General features: G+C 50.7%; 1 protein-coding gene across 1 annotated transcript in view; it reads right to left on the bottom strand.

The window, feature by feature from the left end:
• Positions 1-6,767: 6,767 nt before the first annotated feature.
• LOC140111119 (serine/threonine-protein kinase 36-like) overlaps positions 6,768-24,509 on the bottom strand; it is a 36,406-nt gene continuing 18,664 nt past the window's right edge. Inside the window, exons 3-11 of the mRNA XM_072132326.1 lie at positions 16,630-16,724; positions 16,499-16,559; positions 11,731-11,841; positions 11,429-11,503; positions 11,190-11,349; positions 9,444-9,591; positions 7,933-8,095; positions 7,138-7,857; positions 6,768-7,037 (exon numbers count right to left, since the gene is read on the bottom strand). Coding sequence (XP_071988427.1) covers positions 6,912-7,037; positions 7,138-7,857; positions 7,933-8,095; positions 9,444-9,591; positions 11,190-11,349; positions 11,429-11,503; positions 11,731-11,841; positions 16,499-16,559; positions 16,630-16,724 — 1,659 coding nt within the window. The 3' untranslated portion in view covers positions 6,768-6,911. The remainder of the gene's footprint in view (positions 7,038-7,137; positions 7,858-7,932; positions 8,096-9,443; positions 9,592-11,189; positions 11,350-11,428; positions 11,504-11,730; positions 11,842-16,498; positions 16,560-16,629; positions 16,725-24,509) is intronic.

Genomic DNA, 24,509 nt, shown 5'->3' with positions numbered 1-24,509 from the left:
GATCCATGGGAGACACATCTACAAGCAGCGGCCTAACCCTAATAACTGATGATCCATGGGAGACACATCTACAAGCAGCGGCCTAACCCTAATAACTGATGATCCATGGGAGACACGTCTACAAGCAGCAGCCAAACCCTAACCCGATGGTCCATGGGAGACACATCTACAAGCAGCGGCCTAACCCTAATACCTGATGGTCCATGGGAGACACATCTACAAGCAGCGGCCTAACCCTAATACCTGATGATCCATGGGAGACACGTCTACAAGCAGCAGCCAAACCCTAACCCGATGGTCCATGGGAGACACATCTACAAGCAGCGGCCTAACCCTAATACCTGATGATCCATGGGAGACACATCTACAAGCAGCGGCCTAACCCTAATACCTGATGATCCATGGGAGACACATCTACAAGCAGCGGCCTAACCCTAATACCTGATGATCCATGGGAGACACATCTACAAGCAGCGGCCTAACCCTAACCCTAATACCTGATGATCCATGGGAGACACATCTACAAGCAGCGGCCTAACCCTAACCCGATGATCCATGGGAGACACATCTACAAGCAGCGGCCTAACCCTAATACCTGATGATCCATGGGAGACACATCTACAAGCAGCGGCCTAACCCTAACCCTAATACCTGATGATCCATGGGAGACACATCTACAAGCAGCTGCCTAACCCTAACCCTAATACCTGATGATCCATGGGAGACACGTCTACAAGCAGCGGCCTAACCCTAATACCTGATGATCCATGGGAGACACATCTACAAGCAGCGGCCTAACCCTAATACCTGATGATCCATGGGAGACACATCTACAAGCAGCGGCCTAACCGTAATACCTGATGATCCATGGGAGACACATCTACAAGCAGCGGCCTAACCCTAACCCTAATACCTGATGATCCATGGGAGACACATCTACAAGCAGCGGCCTAACCCTAACCCTAATACCTGATGATCCATGGGAGACACATCTACAAGCAGCTGCCTAACCCTAATACCTGATGATCCATGGGAGACACATCTACAAGCAGCGGCCTAACCCTAACCGTAATACCTGATGATCCATGGGAGACACATCTACAAGCAGCGGCCTAACCCTAACCCTAATACCTGATGATCCATGGGAGACACGTCTACAAGCAGCGGCCTAACCCTAATAACTGATGGTCCATGGGAGACACATCTACAAGCAGCGGCCTAACCCTAATACCAGATGATCCATGGGAGACATGTCTACAAGCAGCGGCCTAACCCTAATAACGGATGATCCATGGGAGACACATCTACAAGCAGCGGCCTAACCCTAATACCTGATGGTCCATGGGAGACACGTCTACAAGCAGCGGCCTAACCCTAACCGTAATACCTGATGATCCATGGGAGACATGTCTACAAGCAGCGGCCTAACCCTAACCCTAATAGCTGATGATCCATGGGAGACACATCTACAAGCAGCGGCCTAACCCTAACCGTAATACCTGATGATCCATGGGAGACACATCTACAAGCAGCGGCCTAACCCTAACCCTAATACCTGATGATCCATGGGAGACACATCTACAAGCAGCGGCCTAACCCTAACCGTAATACCTGATGATCCATGGGAGACACGTCTACAAGCAGCGGCCTAACCCTAATACCTGATGATCCATGGGAGACACATCTACAAGCAGCGGCCTAACCCTAATACCTGATGATCCATGGGAGACACATCTACAAGCAGCGGCCTAACCCTAATACCTGATGATCCATGGGAGACACGTCTACAAGCAGCGGCCTAACCCTAATACCTGATGATCCATGGGAGACACGTCTACAAGCAGCGGCCTAACCCTAATACCTGATGATCCATGGGAGACATGTCTACAAGCAGCGGCCTAACCCTAATACCTGATGATCCATGGGAGACACATCTACAAGCAGCGGCCTAACCCTAACCCTAACCCCTGATGATCCATGGGAGACACATCTACAAGCAGCGGCCTAACCCTAATACCTGATGATCCATGGGAGACACATCTACAAGCAGCGGCCTAACCCTAACCCTAACCCTAATACCTGATGATCCATGGGAGACACGTCTACAAGCAGCGGCCTAACCCTAATACCTGATGATCCATGGGAGACACGTCTACAAGCAGCGGCCTAACCCTAATACCTGATGATCCATGGGAGACACGTCTACAAGCAGCGGCCTAACCCTAATACCTGATGATCCATGGGAGACATGTCTACAAGCAGCGGCCTAACCCTAATACCTGATGATCCATGGGAGACACATCTACAAGCAGCGGCCTAACCCTAATACCTGATGATCCATGGGAGACACATCTACAAGCAGCGGCCTAACCCTAATACCTGATGATCCATGGGAGACACGTCTACAAGCAGCGGCCTAACCCTAATACCCGATGATCCATGGGAGACACGTCTACAAGCAGCGGCCTAACCCTAATACCTGATGATCCATGGGAGACATGTCTACAAGCAGCGGCCTAACCCTAATACCTGATGATCCATGGGAGACACATCTACAAGCAGCGGCCTAACCCTAACCCTAATACCTGATGATCCATGGGAGACACGTCTACAAGCAGCGGCCTAACCCTAATACCTGATGATCCATGGGAGACACATCTACAAGCAGCGGCCTAACCCTAATACCTGATGATCCATGGGAGACACGTCTACAAGCAGCGGCCTAACCCTAATACCTGATGATCCATGGGAGACACGTCTACAAGCAGCGGCCTAACCCTAATACCTGATGATCCATGGGAGACATGTCTACAAGCAGCGGCCTAACCCTAATACCTGATGATCCATGGGAGACACATCTACAAGCAGCGGCCTAACCCTAATAACTGATGGTCCATGGGAGACACATCTACAAGCAGCGGCCTAACCCTAATACCTGATGATCCATGGGAGACACATCTACAAGCAGCGGCCTAACCCTAATAACTGATGGTCCATGGGAGACACATCTACAAGCAGCGGCCTAACCCTAATACCAGATGATCCATGGGAGACATGTCTACAAGCAGCGGCCTAACCCTAATAACTGATGATCCATGGGAGACACATCTACAAGCAGCGGCCTAACCCTAATACCTGATGGTCCATGGGAGACACATCTACAAGCAGCGGCCTAACCCTAACCCTAACCCTAATACCTGATGATCCATGGGAGACACGTCTACAAGCAGCGGCCTAACCCTAATACCTGATGATCCATGGGAGACACATCTACAAGCAGCGGCCTAACCCTAATACCTGATGATCCATGGGAGACACGTCTACAAGCAGCGGCCTAACCCTAATACCTGATGATCCATGGGAGACATGTCTACAAGCAGCGGCCTAACCCTAATACCTGATGATCCATGGGAGACACATCTACAAGCAGCGGCCTAACCCTAACCCTAATACCTGATGATCCATGGGAGACACGTCTACAAGCAGCGGCCTAACCCTAATATATGATGATCCATGGGAGACACGTCTACAAGCAGCGGCCTAACCCTAATACCTGATGATCCATGGGAGACATGTCTACAAGCAGCGGCCTAACCCTAATACCTGATGATCCATGGGAGACACATCTACAAGCAGCGGCCTAACCCTAATACCTGATGATCCATGGGAGACACATCTACAAGCTGCGGCCTAACCCTAACCGTAATACCTGATGATCCATGGGAGACACATCTACAAGCAGCGGCCTAACCCTAACCCTAATACCTGATGATCCATGGGAGACATGTCTACAAGCAGCGGCCTAACCCTAATACCTGATGATCCATGGGAGACACATCTACAAGCAGCGGCCTAACCCTAATACCTGATGATCCATGGGAGACACATCTACAAGCAGCGGCCTAACCCTAACCCTAATACCTGATGATCCATGGGAGACACATCTACAAGCAGCGGCCTAACCCTAACCCTAATACCTGATGATCCATGGGAGACACATCTACAAGCAGCGGCCTAACCCTAACCGTAATACCTGATGATCCATGGGAGACACATCTACAAGCAGCTGCCTAACCCTAACCCTAATACCTGATGATCCATGGGAGACACATCTACAAGCAGCGGCCTAACCCTAACCGTAATACCTGATGATCCATGGGAGACACATCTACAAGCAGCGGCCTAACCCTAACCCTAATACCTGATGATCCATGGGAGACACATCTACAAGCAGCGGCCTAACCCTAACCCTAATACCTGATGATCCATGGGAGACACATCTACAAGCAGCGGCCTAACCCTAACCGTAATACCTGATGATCCATGGGAGACACATCTACAAGCAGCGGCCTAACCCTAACCCTAATACCTGATGATCCATGGGAGACACATCTACAAGCAGCGGCCTAACCCTAACCGTAATACCTGATGATCCATGGGAGACACATCTACAAGCAGCGGCCTAACCCTAACCCTAATACCTGATGATCCATGGGAGACACATCTACAAGCAGCGGCCTAACCCTAACCGTAATACCTGATGATCCATGGGAGACACATCTACAAGCAGCGGCCTAACCCTAATAACTGATGGTCCATGGGAGACACATCTACAAGCAGCGGCCTAACCCTAACCCGATGATCCATGGGAGACACATCTACAAGCAGCGGCCTAACCCTAACCCCTGATGATCCATGGGAGACACATCTACAAGCAGCGGCCTAACCCTAACCCTAATACCTGATGATCCACGGGAGACACATCTACAAGCAGCGGCCTAACCCTAACCCTAATACCCGATGATCCATGGGAGACACATCTACAAGCAGCGGCCTAACCCTAATACCTGATGATCCATGGGAGACACATCTACAAGCAACGGCCTAACCCTAATACCTGATGATCCATGGGAGACACATCTACAAGCAGCGGCCTAACCCTAACCCTAATACCTGATGATCCATGGGAGACACATCTACAAGCAGCGGCCTAACCCTAACCGTAATACCTGATGATCCATGGGAGACACATCTACAAGCAGCGGCCTAACCCTAACCCGATGATCCATGGGAGACACATCTACAAGCAGCGGCCTAACCCTAACCCCTGATGATCCATGGGAGACACATCTACAAGCAGCGGCCTAACCCTAACCCTAATACCTGATGATCCATGGGAGACACATCTACAAGCAGCGGCCTAACCCTAACCCTAATACCTGATGATCCATGGGAGACACATCTACAAGCAGCGGCCTAACCCTAACCCTAATACCTGATGATCCATGGGAGACACATCTACAAGCAGCGGCCTAACCCTAACCCTAATACCTGATGATCCATGGGAGACACGTCTACAAGCAGCGGCCTAACCCTAATACCTGATGATCCATGGGAGACACGTCTACAAGCAGCGGCCTAACCCTAATACCTGATGATCCATGGGAGACACATCTACAAGCAGCGGCCTAACCCTAATACCTGATGATCCATGGGAGACACATCTACAAGCAGCTGCCTAACCCTAACCCTAATAACTGATGGTCCATGGGAGACACATTTACAAGCAGTGGCCAAACCGAACCCTAACGTCCATGGGAGACACGTCTACAAGCAGTGGCCAAACCCAAACCTGATGGTCCATGGGAGACACGTCTACAAGCAGCGGCCAAACCCTAACCCGATGGTCCATGGGAGACACGTCTACAAGCAGCGGCCAAACCCTAACCCTAACCCGATGGTCCATGGGAGACACGTCTACAAGCAGTGGCCAGACCCTAACCCGATGGTCCATGGGACGCATTTACAAGCAGTGGCCAAACCCTAACCCCAACCCGATGGTCCATGGGAGACACATCTACAAGCAGTGGCCAGACCCTAACCCGATGGTCTATGGGAGACACGTCTACAAGCAGTGGCCTAACCCTAACCTTATGGTCCATGGGAGACACGTCTACAAGCAGCGGCCAAACCCTAACCCTAACCCGATGGTCCATGGGAGACACATCTACAAGCAGCAGCCAAACCCTAACCCATGTTCTCAAGACCTCAACCCCAGCCCTGGCAGCCAATGGGACATCACCGTGTATCCCGGAGCCCCCCGGTACCATAGGTACAGCCCTGTCTTGGTCAGTTTGATGTAATGTCCTAGAAACACTCCGAGACAATGGGGCACATTTACTTACTCACGATCCCCGATCCGGACAGTCCGACGAAGATGAAGTCCGCTGGCGCAATTCACGAAGGATGGAGACCTTCTATACATGTAACACTATGGGGGATGGAGACCTTCTATACGTGTAACACTATGGGGGATGGAGTGGGGGGGGGGGGGGAGACCTTCTACACATGTAACACTATGGGGGATGGTAGAACTTCCACTCAGGTTCTGAATTTAGATTTCCTTTTTTTCTATAACAGAACCTATTAGAAGGAATGTGATCTGGGTCAGATAATGGATGGTTCTATGTGCTACATACAGGTCATATAAAGTGATGATGCAGACACTTTGCTCCTATAGAAGTGGATAGGTTTGGACACGTTGCAGCCTATAGAGGTCCTGGTCCTCTGCTGAGGATATGAGTGATACACGTGGCATCTATGTCGCTGAGGATAGGAGTGATACACGTGGCATCTATGTCGCTGAGGATAGGAGTGATACACGTGGCATCTATGTCGCTGAGGGTAGGAGTGATACACGTGGCATCTATGTCACTGAGGATATGAGTGATACACGTGGCATGCATTTCATGGCATTTTCACAATGAGAATGTTACTATGCATTTATTTAGTCTCCGTGGCCAATGTACAATGTGATGTAATAACTGCACACAAATGCCTGGCTCTCCATTAGATCTCGGCTTCGGTGATGCTGATGGAGAATGTCTGGTCATGTGGGCAGAGGGCGCCTCTCAGGAGCTGCCCGGTGTCAGCTGCTGGAGCAGTCTATGGCTGTGGTGGACAAGCGGTGACGACAAGCGCTTCTCCTCAGTCAAAGATGCCGAGAGTCTTTCTCTGGCGTTGAGACTGTGCAGCTGCTGTGGAGACAAAGAGGCAAAGCTCATGAGATGAGAAGCTGCTAGCGGCCACGTCATCAGGGGAGTCTCACATCAGGACATACACAGTATATGGAGGTACCTGGCAGATGTTGGGGATGCCAATAAGACTCCGCAGAGCGATGACGGATGCCAGGCGCACAGGCTCTTCATGGTCTGTAAGGGCGGCATGAAGCAGAGCCTGGGACATCTCCATCAGCTGATCATCTCCATCACTGAATAAAGTCTCAAGGTTTCCCAGAGCGGTGGCAGCGTGGACACGGGTCTTTGCTTGTGGGTCCCGTAATAACATTAATAACTGAGATGCAGCAAATGAAACCCAGCGGGCATCATCTCCAGTGCAGGATTTATGGAAGATGCAATTCCCCACCGCAAAGGCTGCAGATTTCCTCACTCTGTTATCAGGATGGGATAGACAGGCCACAAGGTTCTCCACCACAGGCACTGACAGCCATTGTCCAAGACGTGAGAGGTTTCCAGCCAAAGAGCAGGCGGGTGATCTCATCTCTGCATCCGGGCTCTGGAGGTGTTGGAGAAGCAGCTGATTCCAGTCTCCAAGGATCTTCTGCACTAGCGAGGAATTTGTGGACGATGCACGGATTAAGTGACTGAGTAGCGTCAAAAGCTCAATGACCACACTGTCCGGACCGGACCACACTGCTCTTTTCAGCCAGGACACCACATCATCAGAAGACGAGGCCTTAGAAGAAAACTGTGACAAAAACTCATCCTTCATAAGAACAAGGCGGCCCAGGAGACAGAGCGGCGTCTCCATCTGCCCTTCCAGGAGTAGACCACACGCCTGAAAGACAAAGCTGCCATCATGTCTGGGCCAGAAAAGAAGCAGAGACTACACAATGACAGAGCACCAGCTTACCTGGAGGAGAGAAGTAACCACCTCCTCTTGTCTTAGAGCTTGCAAAATCCCATCTAACGTATCTCCAGAGATCTCAAGAGACAGAGGAATACACAGGAGCTGACACACCAGATTGACCACTTCGGAAAGAGTCTGAGGAACGTTCCAACCAGAAACCTGGCAGCTGTCAACAAAATGGTTGCAGGTGAAAAATTGTGCGGAGGAGTAAGAACATCTAACCAGTGTCTAGTGCCCACCAGGGCTGTGGAGTCAATTTCCTCAATTTCCAGAACTTTGACTCCGACTCCAGCTCCACCAAAATGGTCCACAGTCCTGTTTTCCTACTCTCTAGCAGTACTGAGAAATGTGCGTTCATTCTTTCCCAGCATCTTATTCTTCTCTATAGCAGAGGAGCTTCACTCCTGAGCATGTACATAAAGTGCAGCCAAATTCATCTCAATTAGAAGGGGGATCAGGGGTGCACAAGCCACACTGACAGAAGCCTGTCTGTGCCCTTGCTGCTCCCTGCTCCTCTCCTGCACCTCCGCTCTGTGCCCTCGCTGCTCCCTGCTCCTCTCCTGCACCTCCGCTCTGTGCCCTCGCTGCTCCCGGCTCCTCTCCCCTCGCTGCTCCCGGCTCCTCTCCCCTCGCTGCTCCCGGCTCCTCTCCCCTCGCTGCTCCCGGCTCCTCTCCCCTCGCTGCTCCCGGCTCCTCTCCCCTCGCTGCTCCCGGCTCCTCTCCCCTCGCTGCTCCCGGCTCCTCTCCCCTCGCTGCTCCCGGCTCCTCTCCCCTCGCTGCTCCCGGCTCCTCTCCCCTCGCTGCTCCCGGCTCCTCTCCCCTCGCGCCGCTCTGTGCCCTCGCTGCTCCCGGCTCCTCTCCCTGCTCCCGGCTCCTCTCCCGCCGCGCCGCTGTGCCCTCGCTGCTCCCGGCTCCTCTCCCCTCGCTGCTCCCGGCTCCTCTCCCGCCGCGCCGCTCTGTGCCCTCGCTGCTCCCAGCCCCTCTCCTGCCCTTGTGCTCTAGGGGTCTCCAGTTTTAATAGTTTTCTGTCATGGAGGGTCTGCACTGGCAGTGCCCGCTCCGGGGGGGTCTGCAGTAGCAGTGCCCGCTCCGGGGGTCTGCAGTATTATTATACTCCTCTCACCATTTTTGAGGAGTAATTTCAGCCGAGGAGGAGGGGTATATAAATGTGTAGCTCCTAGTCGTATAGGGGTTATAGACTATTGGTCCATATGTCTGTACTGTGTAATATTATGTGTATATGTCCCCTATGATGTGTAACGCTACGGAATATGATGGCGCCATAGAAATACAGATTATTATTATACAAGGAGATTGTTACTGCCCCTGTTTGTTGTAGTTAAGTAGTCACCTGAGACAACTATAGTAATATCTGGGGCTGACCCCGCCCCACATATGTTTGTGAAGTCAACCATTTTATCAGGACGCTGGTGCCCACCAGGATGGCGCTACCATACACGAGCGTCTAAGGGAAGGGGAGGAAGATGCTCAATACAGTTATAGATACAACTTACACAGCAATAACATGATCCAGGAACCCGGGACGCAAAAGTCGAGTTAAAGAAGCAACAACAGGACTCCCGGGGCTCCCAATAAGTCCAACAAAATGGTTGGGGTCCTGAACTGAAGTGATGAGAGCCAAGTGCAGGAATGTCACAAGTCCTGTAACAAATATATCAAAATATCAGGACCTGTCCACGTACATTCCTGCCCACCCAATCTACTCACTGCCCACCTACCAAACACACAACCCTCTGATCAACCACTGCCTGGACACACACAGCCCTCTCCCTGCCCGATGCCCAGGCATTATAGGGAGGCCATACAAGCACGTGGAGGCCTAAGCATGCCCAGGTGTTGTAGGAAGGTCATACAGGTAAGTGGAGGACACACACAATACTGAGCCTCATCAGGAGCATGCCTAGGTGTTGTAGGAAGGTCATACAGGTAAGTGGAGGACACACACAATACTGAGCCTCACCAGGAGCATGCCCAGGTGTGGTAGGAGAGGTCATACAGGTAAGTGGAGGTCACACACAATACTGACCTCATCAGGAGCATGCCCAGGTGTGGTAGGAGAGGTCATACAGGTAAGTGGAGGACACACACAATACTGACCTCATCAGGAGCATGCCCAGGTGTGGTAGGAGAGGTCACACTAGATTGTGGAGGCCAAACACACTACAGAGACTCATCAGAAGCATGCCATGGCATTGTAGGACGGTCATACAGGCACATTGAGGCCAGACACTACTGAGCCTCATTAGGAGCATGCCCAGGTGTTGTAGGGAGGTCATACAGGCACATGGAGGCCACACACACAATACTGAGCCTCATTAGGAGCATGCCCAGGTGTTGTAGGGAGGTCATACAGGCACATGGAGGTCACACACACTACTGAGCCTCATTAGGAGCATGCCGAGGTGTTGTAGGGAGGTAATACAGGCATAAGGAGGCCACACACAATACTGAGCCTCATTAGGAGCATGCCGAGGTGTTGTAGGAGGTCATACAGGCACATGGAGGTCACACACACAATACTGAGCCTCATTAGGAACATGCCCAGGTGTTGTAGGGAGGTCATACAGGCACGTGGAGGTCACACACAATACTGAGCCTCATTAGGAGCATGCCCAGGTGTTGTAGGGAGGTCATACAGGCACGTGGAGGTCACACACAATACTGAGCCTCATTAGGAGCATGCCCAGGTGTTGTAGGAGGTCATACAGGCACATGGAGGTCACACACAATACTGAGCCTCATTAGGAGCATGCCCAGGTGTTGTAGGGAGGTCATACAGGCACATGGAGGCCACACACAATACTGAGCCTCATTAGGAGCATGCCCAGGTGTTGTAGGAGGTCATACAGGCACATGGAGATCACACACAATACTGAGCCTCATTAGGAGCATGCCCAGGTGTTGTAGGGAGGTCATACAGGCACATGGAGGCCACACACAATACTGAGCCTCATTAGGAGCATGCCCAGGTGTTGTAGGAGGTCATACAGGCACATGGAGGTCACACACAATACTGAGCCTCATTAGGAACATGCCCAGGTGTTGTACGGAGGTCATACAGGCACATGGAGGCCACACACAATACTGAGCCTCATCAGGAGCATGCCCAGGTGTTGTAGGAGGTCATACAGGCACATGGAGGCCACACACTACTGAGCCTCATTTCCTTGGCTTAAAGCATTTCCACTGAAGTTGGGTCTCCCCTGATATTTCTGACCCAGACCTATACAATATCTTACCACGTGCAGAGAGCAGTTTCCATTGTGGTTTCTGAATCTCGTCCTCCCGGGGTGCGTCTCCCTCCAGTGGTGCCCTTATACTGGAGAATCGGAGCAGGATACAAACACTCTGCCACAGGAGGGCGCTCTCACCAGCCACAGCAGGAAAAAGCCGAGAGTCCTGGGAGAGAGAAACCCAAGACACGGCCATGTTGTATCTGAACACGAGCACATTGCACTGTAGGTACTGGGTCCATTACCTGTGTCAGCTGCTGAAGAAGAAGATGAAATGTCCAGTCATACAATCCGGAGCTCATGGGGGCACTACAGAGCATCTGTAAAAGGAATTTTTCCATATGGGGGATACATCATCAGTCATTAGAAATGAAGGTGGAGATCCTGCAGGGATCATAGAATGTTACACAGGCACAGTATCCCTGGAGCCAGGGGTTGTGGATTAGGAAGAGCCACATGTGTTACTTCTACTTTACACATCACTTCTGTAGGGACCTGAATGGTGGCCTATTCTCATGGTCTACATGGTCAATCCCAAAAGACAAACCTGAGGAGCACGGGACAGGGATGTCCGGACTGCAGACACAACATCATCTTGGGACAACGCTATGGGCTCACCCCAGTCATGGAGGGAGACAACCAGTATGGAGGCCGCCATCTGAAGAGAGACACCAGGAGAAGACAATGTCACTGCAGATGGAGATAAGAGAAAGACATGATGGGACAAAGAAGCGAATATATGCATATGCTCCATCTAGTCTGCCCTTATATTAGGAGGAGAGGACAGGAGAGGGGTTGTAAGCTGGTACCTGGGACTGGAGTCTAAGAGGTTGGACTTTTTGCGGTGTGGTACCACCAGCTCATTCCACAGGCACGACTTTGACCGCAGTGGTGGCCAAGGAGAAGTACAGAATCGTAAGGCAAACTCGTGGTCAAGATAGGCTGCACAGGGTCGGGGTCAGGGACGTAGTGAAAGGTCAGGACAGGTAGCACGGGATCAGAGTCAATGACGGAACCGGGATCACAACGGGGATTCAGAAACACAGTAAATCGCATGGAACAGCTTTCTTTGAGGCACAAAGATCCGGCGGGGAATTCTGGGAGAGGCCGGCTTTTATTCATATGCTGGAAATGGCCAGCACCAAATCAGCAGTGTGCTGGCCCTACGAACGCCAGCATGTGTCCGCACCCTAGGAGGCGAAGGCGCGCACGCCAGGCAGCCAGGACGCGAGCAGGAACACGGAGAGGTGAGTGAACCCGGGGGGGCAGGGGGCCACAGAGAGGGGCACAGGTGCACCTGGGACCCGGGAGATGGGGCGCAGGAGCACCCGTGACAGTACCTACCCCCTCTTCTTGGTTTCGAGGAACCTTTGCCAGAGACTATAGTCCAGAATGTTATCCTTAGGCTCCCATGATCTCTCTTTCAGGCCCGAACCCTTTCCAGTCAACAAGGAAGAACCGCTTACCTCTCACTGGGGCACATTTACTTACCCGTCCGGAGGAGTTTCCAAAAGTGCATTGTCCGACGACACTGCACCGCACCCTGATTAGCTAATATAGCGCCAGAAGATAGCGCCACTCTTCCATGGGCAGAAGTTCCCGATCTCCTAGGGAGTAATTGCTTTTGGCTCCAGAGAAGGTTTTAGAGAAATGGCCACATGTAAGCGTTCATTCTTTGGGTCTTTTCTGAGTGAGAACAGCTTCGGCACCTACCCCAGAGGCGTCAACGTAGTGGTCGTACGTGGACTTGATGATACCAAAATGTCGTCTAAATAGACTATGACACAGGTGTATAGCAAGTCCATAAAAATATCATTAACAGATTCCTGAAACACTGCAGGCGCAATGCACGGTCCAAAGGTAATGACCAGATATTTGAAGAGCCCGTCTGGAGTGTTAAAGGCGGTCTTCCACTCGTTGCCCTCACATATGCGGATAATATTGTATGCACCTCAAATGTCCAATTTAGAGAATACCTTGGCACCAAGGAGGCGGTCAAAGAGTTCCGTGATCAGGGGTAACGGATACCGATTCTTAACAGTCACCTTATTGAGCACCCGATAATTAATGCAGGGACGGAGAGATCAGTCTTTGTCTTTCTTGGCCACAAAGAAGAAACCGGCACCGGCATGAGAAGAGGACTTGCAGATGAACCCCTGTCTGCCGGTTCTCCTCGATATAGGCAGACATGTCCGCAGTTTCGGGCAAGGATAGCGGGTAAACCCGTCCTTGTGGAGGCGATGAAGAGCCTCCAGAGACGAGAAGGATGACCCAGAGAAGAACCTCCCCAGTCTGCCAGTCGAGGACAGCTGCTTGTTGCTGTAACATCGGAAGTCCAAATAGAATTGAGGATGTGGAACGGGGAAGTACATAGAAAGACAGACAGTCTCTCCTTATGCAAGGCACCAACTTGCAGACATAGTGGTTCAGTGCGATACTGGACGAGGTCAGAGAGTATCTGCCCACTGACGGATGAGATAACCAGTTGTTTGTCTAGACAAACCACAGGGAAACAATGCCGGGAGACCAGAGCAGCATCCATGAAATTCCCTGCAGAGCCGGAGTCCAGGAAGGCAAAGGCTTGAAGCAGACCACTGGTTCCAAAACTGAGCAGAACAGGAACATTCAGGCCGGGAGACGCTTTGTTCTCACCGAGGGCCGCTTCTCCCAAGAACCCTAGGAGAGTGTCTCTCTCTGGACGCGGAGGAAGGATAGGGCAAGTCTGCAGAAAGTGTTCTGGACTGGCGCAGTAGAGGCAGAGATTCTCCAGCAGTCGTCTTGTCTGCTCTTGGGGAGACAGCCGTGCTCTATCCATCTGCATGAGTTGCTCGAAAGCAGACACGGAGGAAGACAGAGGTGGATTTTGAAAAACCAGAGCCAGGTGAGGCAGGCGTTGGATCCTGACTTGGATTGGATTGCTCCTCAAATCGGATGTCTGTCTGAGAAGCCAAGGAGATAAGCTGACTTAGGGAAGACGGCAAGTCCAGTGCAGACAAGGAGTCTTTAAAAATGGACTTTCCGGACCGATCAAAGGTAGCAAATAAGGCTGCCAAATTACAGTCCAACTCAGAGGCTAAGGTACGGAGTTGAACAGCGCAGTTACCAACAGAAGAGTCCCCTTGGCGCAAGTTCAGCAGGGCAGTCTCAGCAGATGACGCCCGGGCTGGTTCCTCGAAGACAGATCAGAATTCTGCAAGAAATGTGGCGATGTCAGCCATGTCGTCAGGAGTCTCTCCTGTCCCAAAGGGGCGAAGCGCATGTCAGAACTTTCCCAGTTAGAAGGCTGATTATGAAATCCACCTTCGAAATCCCTGTGATGAACTGCGTAGGCATAAGTTTGATGTGCAGGGAGCACTACGTGATGAATCCCCTGCATAACTTGGGATTACCATCGTATTTGGATGGCATGGAGAGACGCAGAAGATAATGGGGGTCATTTACTAAGGGCCCGAATCGCTTTTTCTCATTGGGTTTCCCGAAATGTTTTCGATTTGCGTCGAGTTGCCCAGGGTGTTTGGCGCACGCGATCGGATTGTGGCGCTTCACGACGGAAGTCAGGGGGGGGAGGGGAGACGGATTTGCAAAAATCATGGTATTTAAAAGCGGTGCACGGACCTTCGTGAATCCCGGCCGGACCAGAATCAGCGCCGGAGAACCCGCCGCTGGATCGCAACTGGACCGGGTAAGTAAATGAGCCCCAATGTGTTCGCAGGAACCGGATGCTGCTGCTGCCACCAGGATGACAATAGCCACTGTAGCATGGCTGAGACTTTAATCCATACCCAATGTCCTCAGCGTTGTATGCATAGGGCATGATAAGTCCTCAAAGTCCTAATAAAAAGAACACGCTCGGTATACTGCCCAGTATACCGAGCGTGTTCTTTTTATTACAAGGCCTTTTTAATTTCTACTCTTGTGAGTATTACTAATAAAATAATTTTAAGGATCTGAAAAGTACTGCACCATCGTTCTTTTCTTTCTCTTCCTAATCGGATTAGCAATTAGAAGAAGGAACGAAGAAAGTGGAACGAAAAGTGGAGAAACAAGTTCCCAGGTGGGAAGAATAAGTAGTAGCACAGAGGCTACGAGCTACCTCGGGAATCTCCAGGAGGGACGCCGTGCCGAGACATTGTACCTCACATGAGGACTTTTCATGCCCTATGCATACAACGCTGAGGACATTGGGTATGGATTAAGGACTGTCCCCGTGAGTACCAAAAACTTTTGATCGGAAAGGTACTCCTTTTTTCTTAAATTTGGAGTGGATGAACGTAGAGGCGGAGGATCAATTAATTTTGTATTTACAAACACTGTTTTTTTTGGATCTTTTAACCTGTATCCTCCTTGCGCCGTTCTCCCCATTCTTTTGTGGGTAATCTGATTATTGTTCTTTATCTTATGGCTGAGACTTGCTGACCTTGCTGGGTATGCTGAGCCACGATTGTGGCAAGATCTGCCAGATCAGGTAGCGGTACCTCGGCAGGATCTTACTGTCAGGATTCGGAGGTAGTCGACCCTCTGTACCACAACGGACGATGACGTAAGCCGACACCTGGGACCAGAGTCAAAGTGGTACCCGGTTTTCACAAGGGGCCCCGCAAAGAAGGTTGGACTTGTGTCAGCGTGGTACCACCAGGCCGTTTCACAGGTGTGACTTTGTCTGCGATAGCGGCCAAGGCAAAGTACAGAATCGTAAGGCAAACTTGTGGTCGGGAACAGGCAGGAGGTCAAGAAAGGCAGCACAGGATCAGAGTCAATAATGGAACCAGGGTCACAACTGAGAAACACAGTAAATAACATGGAACAGCTTTCTCCGAGGAACTAGGCACAAAGATCTGGCGGGGAATTCTGGGAGAGGCCGGAAATGGCCTGCACCAATCAATAGTACGCTAAATTTATAAACGCCTAGGAGGCGGGGTCACATGCTCCAGGCAGCCAGGACGGGAGTAGGAACGCGGATAGGCGTGTGAACACGGGTGGGGGGGGAGTGTGGGGCACAAAGAGGGGCACGGGTGGGAGATGGGTCGCAGGAGCACCCATGACAGTCTGTCCTTATATTAGGAGGAGAGCACACGCTCCATGTAATTTTATATAATAATGTATCATTATCCACCAGTCACTCCAGATCATAGTGACTACTATAGATTGCAGAACATGCCACATAATAATCCCCATTACCTCTAGATATGGAGAGCTCTTTAGCTGAAGGGCTTGTAGCGATCCTATTGCTAATCTTTAGAAATACATTAGGAACCTGTTAAAGAAATTCTCCACCATGATGAAAATTGTAGATACAAGATGCAGCTGCGACTCACCACTAGGGACGGGACATCACAGCAAAGAAGATGACAAAGAGCCGCTGACTGAGCCAACAACCTGCCAAGAGGACGGACACATGGTCATAGAAAGCCTTCATGTAATGGACGGCCGAAACAGAGACACTTACTCATCTGGAAGAGACTGCAGGCGCAGGACAAGCAGAGAGAGGATGAAGAGGGACAGCTCAGCAGCCTGGACTTGTATCACATCCCACAGATGGACCTAGAGGGACAAGAGCGGCAGCTTAGGGGGGGAATCAGGAGAGCAGGGCACCTCTCCATGCCCGGCCTCTCCCTGACTCGTCTGAAATCTCACAAAGTTGCACTTTATCTTGCTAGGAAAAGTTTATTTAACCATTGTTTTTATTGGTTTTGAATACATAAAGAATGTTGAATAAAAATACAATTTAGGCTCCATTCCCCGCCCCCTCCATAGGAATATACAGCGCACATGTCCTATCTTTCTACGGAGCCGCACGTGTGTGAGCCCAGAGAAGTGGACGCCGTATATACGTCCCCCATACGTTGCTGTGAATGGAGCCTTACAAGGATCAGTTTGCATGGGTCCTTTGTATATCAGTAATGACAAACCAATAAGAAGGGGAAAGAAGGGAAGGGAGAGAAGAGAAGGATGAAGGTGGAAATGGAGAGGGGTGAGAAGAAAACCTGAAACCAAAACCTAAATAACAAATAACCTGGAGACCAGATGTAGTGTAAGGAATGTGTTATGGGTCACATTTGTTCCTGGGGATTGTATTGTAGGGGGAATCGGCCCAATTGTTATTACTTTATGTAGGAGCTCGCTATCATCTTTTCATATAAACTATTTTCTGCCACTTACAATTTCCGCAATAGGTGGAGGTTCTGTTTTTTTTATGAGGTTGTATGTGTGTTTCCAGGTCTAGAAGGACTTGTAGAACAGATAATCACCATATATACAAAACATGTGCTGAAAAAAACAAACTCGGCTAAAAAAATAATAATAATAAAAAAAAAATAAAAATTTAAAAACTCACCTTTTGGGCTTTTGAGGGGCGTGGTCAGCCATGGAAGAGTGAGGTCGCCCTGAATCCGAGCTCTGCTGTGTACCTCTCTTCATCTAAAGCCATCAGGCACCCGGGCATGGGGAAACCCACCAGAAAAGGGCTAACTAAGACCCCCCAAATGATCACCACGACCAGGAAGGGAATTGGCCATTTCTTTGCCTCCACTCCGGAGAACATGGACCTTATGACCCCGACCACGAGGAGCCAAGATGGCCGCCACCGTCCGCCGCGGCCAGGTACAGCGGCAGCACCGCGGCTCACAGTCTCCGAGCCCGCTCAGACAGCAGCTGCAGACGCAGCTCCGAGTCTCCCAAGCTGCTCTGCGCCTCTCCTGGGCACCGCGCCGACCCAGGCCAGAAACCTTCTTGTGAGTACGGGGCTGGAGTCCCCTTAACCTCCCCCCTGCAAACCATACCACATCTTGGGATGGTGCCCATTCCTGCTCATACAGGGCCTGTAACTAGCCCGCAATTAGGAACATTCACTATGGCACAGATGCAAGACTCCATCTCCACACAATCTTCCCTCACTGAGGAGAGAATGCCACCTTGTCAGACCTTCACATCTTGTTCACCTCCCTGTCTACTAAGGCTGACATGTCCAACTTTGCAGCGCAGATAACTGCCGACTGCAAGCAGGAATTTGCCAAACTTCATTCTGAGATCTCAACGCTCTCCAGCAGAATCGATGTCCTGGACTAGGCCAAATCATCCACGGAAGCATCTTACAAGATACAGTTCAACGACAACAGACCCAGCTATTTGCCATACAGCAACATATAGATGATAATGAAAATAGAAGCAGGCGCAACAACTTACGCATTAAAGGCCTTCCAGAAAGTGTCTCACAAGCTACCTTGCTCTCGACAATAGCCACCATCTTCAATGGCATTCTAGGGCGCCCACCTGACACATATATTGAAATTGACAGAGCACATCGCGCCCCGAGACCCCCTGATCCGAACTCTCAAACACAGAGACATGTCATCTGTCGGATCCACTTCTACGCGCTGAAGGAGAAGCTTCTATTCAAAATCCGCTCTCAAAAACAGATAACATACCAAGGTACTGTCATTAAAATCCTACCGGACTTGTCCCGTTATACACTGGCACAACGGGCTGCCCTTCGACCCTTGCTAGATCAGTTACGTGAACGTGACATACCCTATAGATGCGGCTTCCCCTTTGCTCTACATGTCCGCCAAGGAGGCAAGGAAATCTCCCTTCGCTCAGCTGACGACTTGTCATCCTTCCTACGTGACCTGAACCTACCTACAGTTCATCTATCCACTTGGCCCTCCTTCTCCATACCGCCAAAAGGAGGCATCAACCCCCTTTCTGCCAATCTGACGCCACTAGGCCTCCCGAAAAGGAGCCCCAGGAAGCGGCCTCATCGCACCAATGGCCAGGACTCCGCACCTCCACGCTGATGACTAGGCCCGAACCGCCACAATATCGGTCCCTGGATACTATCTGAATGCTGTTACCACAACCCAATTGCCTTTTCCCCCCCATGAATCTGTGCCCTCTTTGCTGTAATGTATAATGATTTGCCCACTATAACTAGTATCAATATGTTCTTGTTTGGCCTGATGGCCCATATTCTTGCCATTCCATCCTAGGGGACCACTCATGGCTCAACTGGCTGGAATCTCACACCCCGTTAGTTTGAGGATCTCGGTCGACACTGGTTGTCAGCCCGACACCCTCTTCTCTTAGGCGCTGCTTTTGTCTTGTTTTCCTTCCCTCTCCTCCTGATACTTATCCTTTCTTTTCTCCCCACCAACCCAACCCCCTTCCCAGACCCCTCCGCAAGTATCATACTTGTTTCCACTTCTAACTCCTCTCTCCCTTAGTACCTAGAGGTGCGAAAACTCAATAAAGTGATCATCCACCCCGACGATGGCTGACCTCAAGATTGCCTCCTTCAATGCCCAAGGACTCAACTCTCCTTCTAAAAGAGCCCAGGTACTGCACCACTTCCACAGAAACAAGGTGTATGCCTGCAAGAGACACATTTTAAAGTTGGCCACTCCCCCTCAATGAGACATAAACGCTATACCTCCTGGCACTTTGCTAACAACCCCCAGTCCCGCTCCTGTGGAGTGGCCATAGCTATACATAAATCCTATCCCCACACAATAATTGATTGTACCGTGGACCTCACACCAGATATCTCTTGATTACCATCGACATCAGTGGCCACATTTTCACCATTCTCAATGTCTATGTACCCAATCAAGGCCAGGTAGCCCATCTACTTAAACTGCTTGGCGATATACTTCCATTGATACGGGGGTTCTGCTATACTATGTGGTGACCTAAATCTAACTTTGGATCCTACCCTTGACAACTCGTCGGGTAAATCTAGCATCGCTTACTCAGCTCTGAAATAGACAATTACAATTGTGTGATGCCTGTATAGGGATTACAGCTTCTACTCTTCTCCACATGGTGTTTATAGCAGACTGGATCACATTCTGACCCAACACAACACTCTTCCCTGGTTAGTCTCCACCTCCATTGGCAATATACTTCTCTCTGATCATGCCCCAGTTTACTCCTCTTTTAGATTACCCTCCTTGACCAAACGTGAATGGTCGTGGAGACTAAACGAATCACTCCTGCTAGATCCGCTCTGCACGAACAATCACTAACTACATTCCGGAGAGAGAGCAAGACATGACCCTCCTTCTAACCAAATGGCTGATAAGGGGCGTATTTGTGAGACATGGGACCCGCCTGAAAAAGGAAAAGGCTCACAAACTGCACTTAGCCCTACAAAAGGTTTCCTCCCTCGAAACACAACACAAACGCGCCTTAGCGACTCCTACATTACGCGAATTACAAGCGGCCAGACTAGAAGGCAGACACCTGCTCAACCTGGCATATGGTGGAACGCTGCAAATATGTCGCAGTAAGTTTTATGAGTATGGCAACAAATGTGGGCAAATGTTAGCGAGAGCCTTGAAGAGGCGCGCGGCCCAATTCTTTATTTCAAGTATCAAGTCTGCCCCGAACAGGATAGCACACTGCACCCCAGACATTTGTGAGGCTTTCCACTCCTTCTATGCTGACTTGTATAACCTCCCAGACGCCCCCCCTCCCACAGGAGAGACTAGCTTACCCCCCCACTCCCCATTCACTCTCCCCTCAGTAGGAACCATCTCTGCCTTAGAAGAACCCTTCTCACAAGCCGAACTAGAAGTGGTTGTCACAGCCCTCCCTGGAGGTAAGAGCCCCGGCCCGGACGGCTACACAGGGAAATTCTATAAACATTTTCTGTCCATATTGAGCACTATTCTATTGAAAGCATTTAACACTGTTTCTCCGGATTCGCCCCCCCCCCCCCCCAAAAGGCTACATCCGCACATGTCGTGGTCATCCCCAAGCCAGGCAAAGACCCTCAATCCTGCGCTAGCTATAGACCAATCTCGCTCCTTAACGTCGACCTTAAGATCTATGCCAAACTTATAGCCAACCGTTTAAACCCCCTTTTGCCAGATCTTATTCATAAAGATCAAGTAGGGTTCGTGGCTACTTGATCTTGACAACACCATAAAAACCCTTGACATCATGAAATATGCCCAGTCCCATAAGTTCCCTATGATTATATTATCCCTGGACGCCGAAAAGGCCTTTGATAGAATTTCATGGTCCTCGCTAAGAGACACCTTACGTAATATAGGAATAGGCCACGTCTTCACTGCCAAAATATTATCTCTGTATAACAACCCATCAGCCAGATTGAAAATCAATGGAACCCTATCTGCTCCCTTCTCCATCAACAATGGGACCCGCCAGGGATGTCCCCGCTCCTATACGTTCTGATGATGGAACACTTGTTAGGAGCCATACGCAACAACCCTAACATCCAGGGTATTTCCATTGCTGGGGTCCAACATAAATACTCGGCTTTCGCAGATGACCTCCTGGTCTATATCACCAATCCTGCCCAGTCCCTACCAGCCCTGATGTCCACCCTATCAGTGTTCGGGAAGTGGTCCAATTTTTAAAGTCAACATGACAAAATCAGAAGCCCTAAACGTGTCACTTCCCCCCCCTCTGAAGTAGAAATCCTCAAGACAACACCCCCCTTCACATGGCCCCCTGGGGGCATTACCTACCTGGGTGTTAAGATCTCCAGTGACCTATCCAAATTGTTTAATAACAACTTCTCTCCCCTACTGGCCAACTTCATCTCAGACCTAGACACATGGCGGAAAAAAGATTTCTCTTGGTTTGGCAGGCTAAATATCCTTAAAATGACCCTCCTGCCTCGACTACTATACCTCCTGCAAACCATGCCCATTGCCATTCCTGCTTCCTTTTGGGATAGAAAGTGCTTCTCCAAGTTCGTCTGGTCCCCGGGCTGCCCCAGAGTGAAGAGAGACATGCTGATACTACCAAAAGACAGAGGAGGCGTGGGTCTGCCAGACTGTCGCCTCTACTATTTAGCGGCAGCACACTAGAGTGCTTGACCTCTTTCATCATAAACACATAAGCAGGGTATATGCCCCAGAGAACTTTCCACTCTCCCCTGGACTTGGTTCCCTACCTCTAGAGATCCTACCCCTCTCTCGTTCTCCACCGAACATACACTGCGAATCCTGAAAGGTTTAGGCCCTCGGTACTCCCTAGTGGACAAGCAGGGGCCCCTCACACCTATCACGGACAACCCCCTATTCCCTCCTGGCCTCCACAAAGGCACACAACATAAACCTCTTTGCACATGTCCTGGCAGGAACCACTCTGCAGCCGCTCTCAGTGCTTCTATCAGGCAGCGCACCACTTCCAATATACCCAACTCCAACACTTTCATGCCTCCATTAAATCGCACTCCCAACTCTCACGCACCCTGACACATTTAGAACAATTGTGTTTGGCGCGCACTCACGCGCCCCATGCCCTCTCAGAGATGTACAAACTGTTCATTTCTCCCAGCCGCACGCCTACACCGTCATTCTGCAAAGCCTGGGAAACTGAACTGGGGAAGAAGACATTTTCCGAGGGACAATGGTCACAGTGTTTCTCTCTGGCTCAGAAAGCAGTTATAGCCTCTAAACATCAAGAAACTAGTTATAAAATTTTGGCGAGATGGTACAGAGTAGCCTCGCTTCTACACAAATTGTCCCGGACAGGTGCTGGCACTGTGGGTCTACGGGAGGTACAATGTCTCACATCTGGTGGCCGTGCCCTCGCCTAATGTACTTCAGGTCATTGAAGAGATTACAGGTCTTAGAATCCCAACACCCCGAAGCAGTTCTACTATTCATGTTTGACATATCCGTCTCTACATATAAGAAATCGCTGGCCAAACACCTCTTGCAGGCAGCCAAGACAATTATTCCATGGAAATGGAAATCTGATTCCCCTCCCACAATGAGTGAATGGTTCGGGGAAGTAGCCCTAACACACAGAATGGAGGAACTTATCGCTCAGTCCCCAAAGGACCGCATGCGAGTTTCATTGGCAGCAATTCTTGAGCTCCCAGTCCTAACGCACATTACAAGATTGAGGTTTCTGTGGAGGTGGTGCAACCGGGAAAACAACAACGCCCTGTCCACATCTCATTTCCCCTCTACCCCCCCCCCTCTACCTAATCTTTCGCCCCCCCCCCCCCATCTTACATCTTCTCTATCTATATCTGATATGTGTATCGGCAACAATGCTTGCCCGAACTTCACCGCAATGTATAACCTCCTGTAAGAAAGATAACGCAATGGCGGGGGTCAGTTCTTACCGCTCCTTCTTGTTATAAAGGTTTCCTCTTTATATGTATAACTTGAATGTTGGCTTGTTAACTGTGCATGCCCTAAAGGCAAATAATGCAGAAATTCATATTACTTTGTACGTATCTTAACTCAATCAATAAAGCCTTGAATGAGAGAAAAAAAACCCTCACCTTTCCGGCGCCCCCCGCTGGTCTTCTGGCTGCCGCCGCTGCAATGTTAATGTGTGTGCCGGCAGCTGCTGACAGACTATCAAACAGAAGACCTGTGGGGGGCGCCGCAAAGGCCAGTACGGGGCAGAGGGCTGGCTATATGCTGGGGGTCATGTGCTGGCAGGCTATATGCTGGGGGTCATGTGCTGGCAGGCTATATGCTGGGGGTCATGTGCTGGCAGGCTATATGCTGGGGGTCATGTGCTGGCAGGCTATATGCTGGGGGTCATGTGCTGGCAGGCTATATGCTGGGGGTCATGTGCTATATATTGGGGGTATGTGCTGGCAGGCTATATGCTGGGGGTCATGTGCTATATATTGGGGGTATGTGCTGGCAGGCTATATGCTGGGGGTCATGTGCTATATATTGGGGGTATGTGCTGGCAGGCTATATGCTGGGGGTCATGTGCTATATATTGGGGGTATGTGCTGGCAGGCTATATGCTGGGGGTCATGTGCTGGCAGGCTATATGCTGGGGGTCATGTGCTGGCAGGCTATATGCTGGGGGTCATGTGCTGGCAGGCTATATGCTGGGGGTCATGTGCTGGCAGGCTATATGCTGGGGGTCATGTGCTGGCAGGCTATATGCTGGGGGTCATGTGCTGGCAGGCTATATGCTGGGGGTCATGTGCTGGCAGGCTATATGCTGGGGGTCATGTGCTGGCAGGCTATATGCTGGGGGTCATGTGCTGGCAGGCTATATGCTGGGGGTCATGTGCTGGCAGGCTATATGCTGGGGGTCATGTGCTGGCAGGCTATATGCTGGGGGTCATGTGCTGGCAGGCTATATGCTGGGGGTCATGTGCTGGCAGGCTATATGCTGGGGGTCATGTGCTGGCAGGCTATATGCTGGGGGTCATGTGCTGGCAGGCTATATGCTGGGGGTCATGTGCTGGCAGGCTATATGCTGGGGGTCATGTGCTGGCAGGCTATATGCTGGGGGTCATGTGCTGGCAGGCTATATGCTGGGGGTCATGTGCTGGCAGGCTATATGCTGGGGGTCATGTGCTGGCAGGCT

The sequence above is a fragment of the Engystomops pustulosus genome, unplaced genomic scaffold (assembly GCF_040894005.1).
Source record: "Engystomops pustulosus unplaced genomic scaffold, aEngPut4.maternal MAT_SCAFFOLD_389, whole genome shotgun sequence".
In the NCBI taxonomy this organism is placed as follows: domain Eukaryota; kingdom Metazoa; phylum Chordata; class Amphibia; order Anura; family Leptodactylidae; genus Engystomops; species Engystomops pustulosus.
The sequence above is the reverse complement of the archived record's forward strand: the minus strand, read 5'-3'. Positions and strand labels throughout refer to the sequence as shown.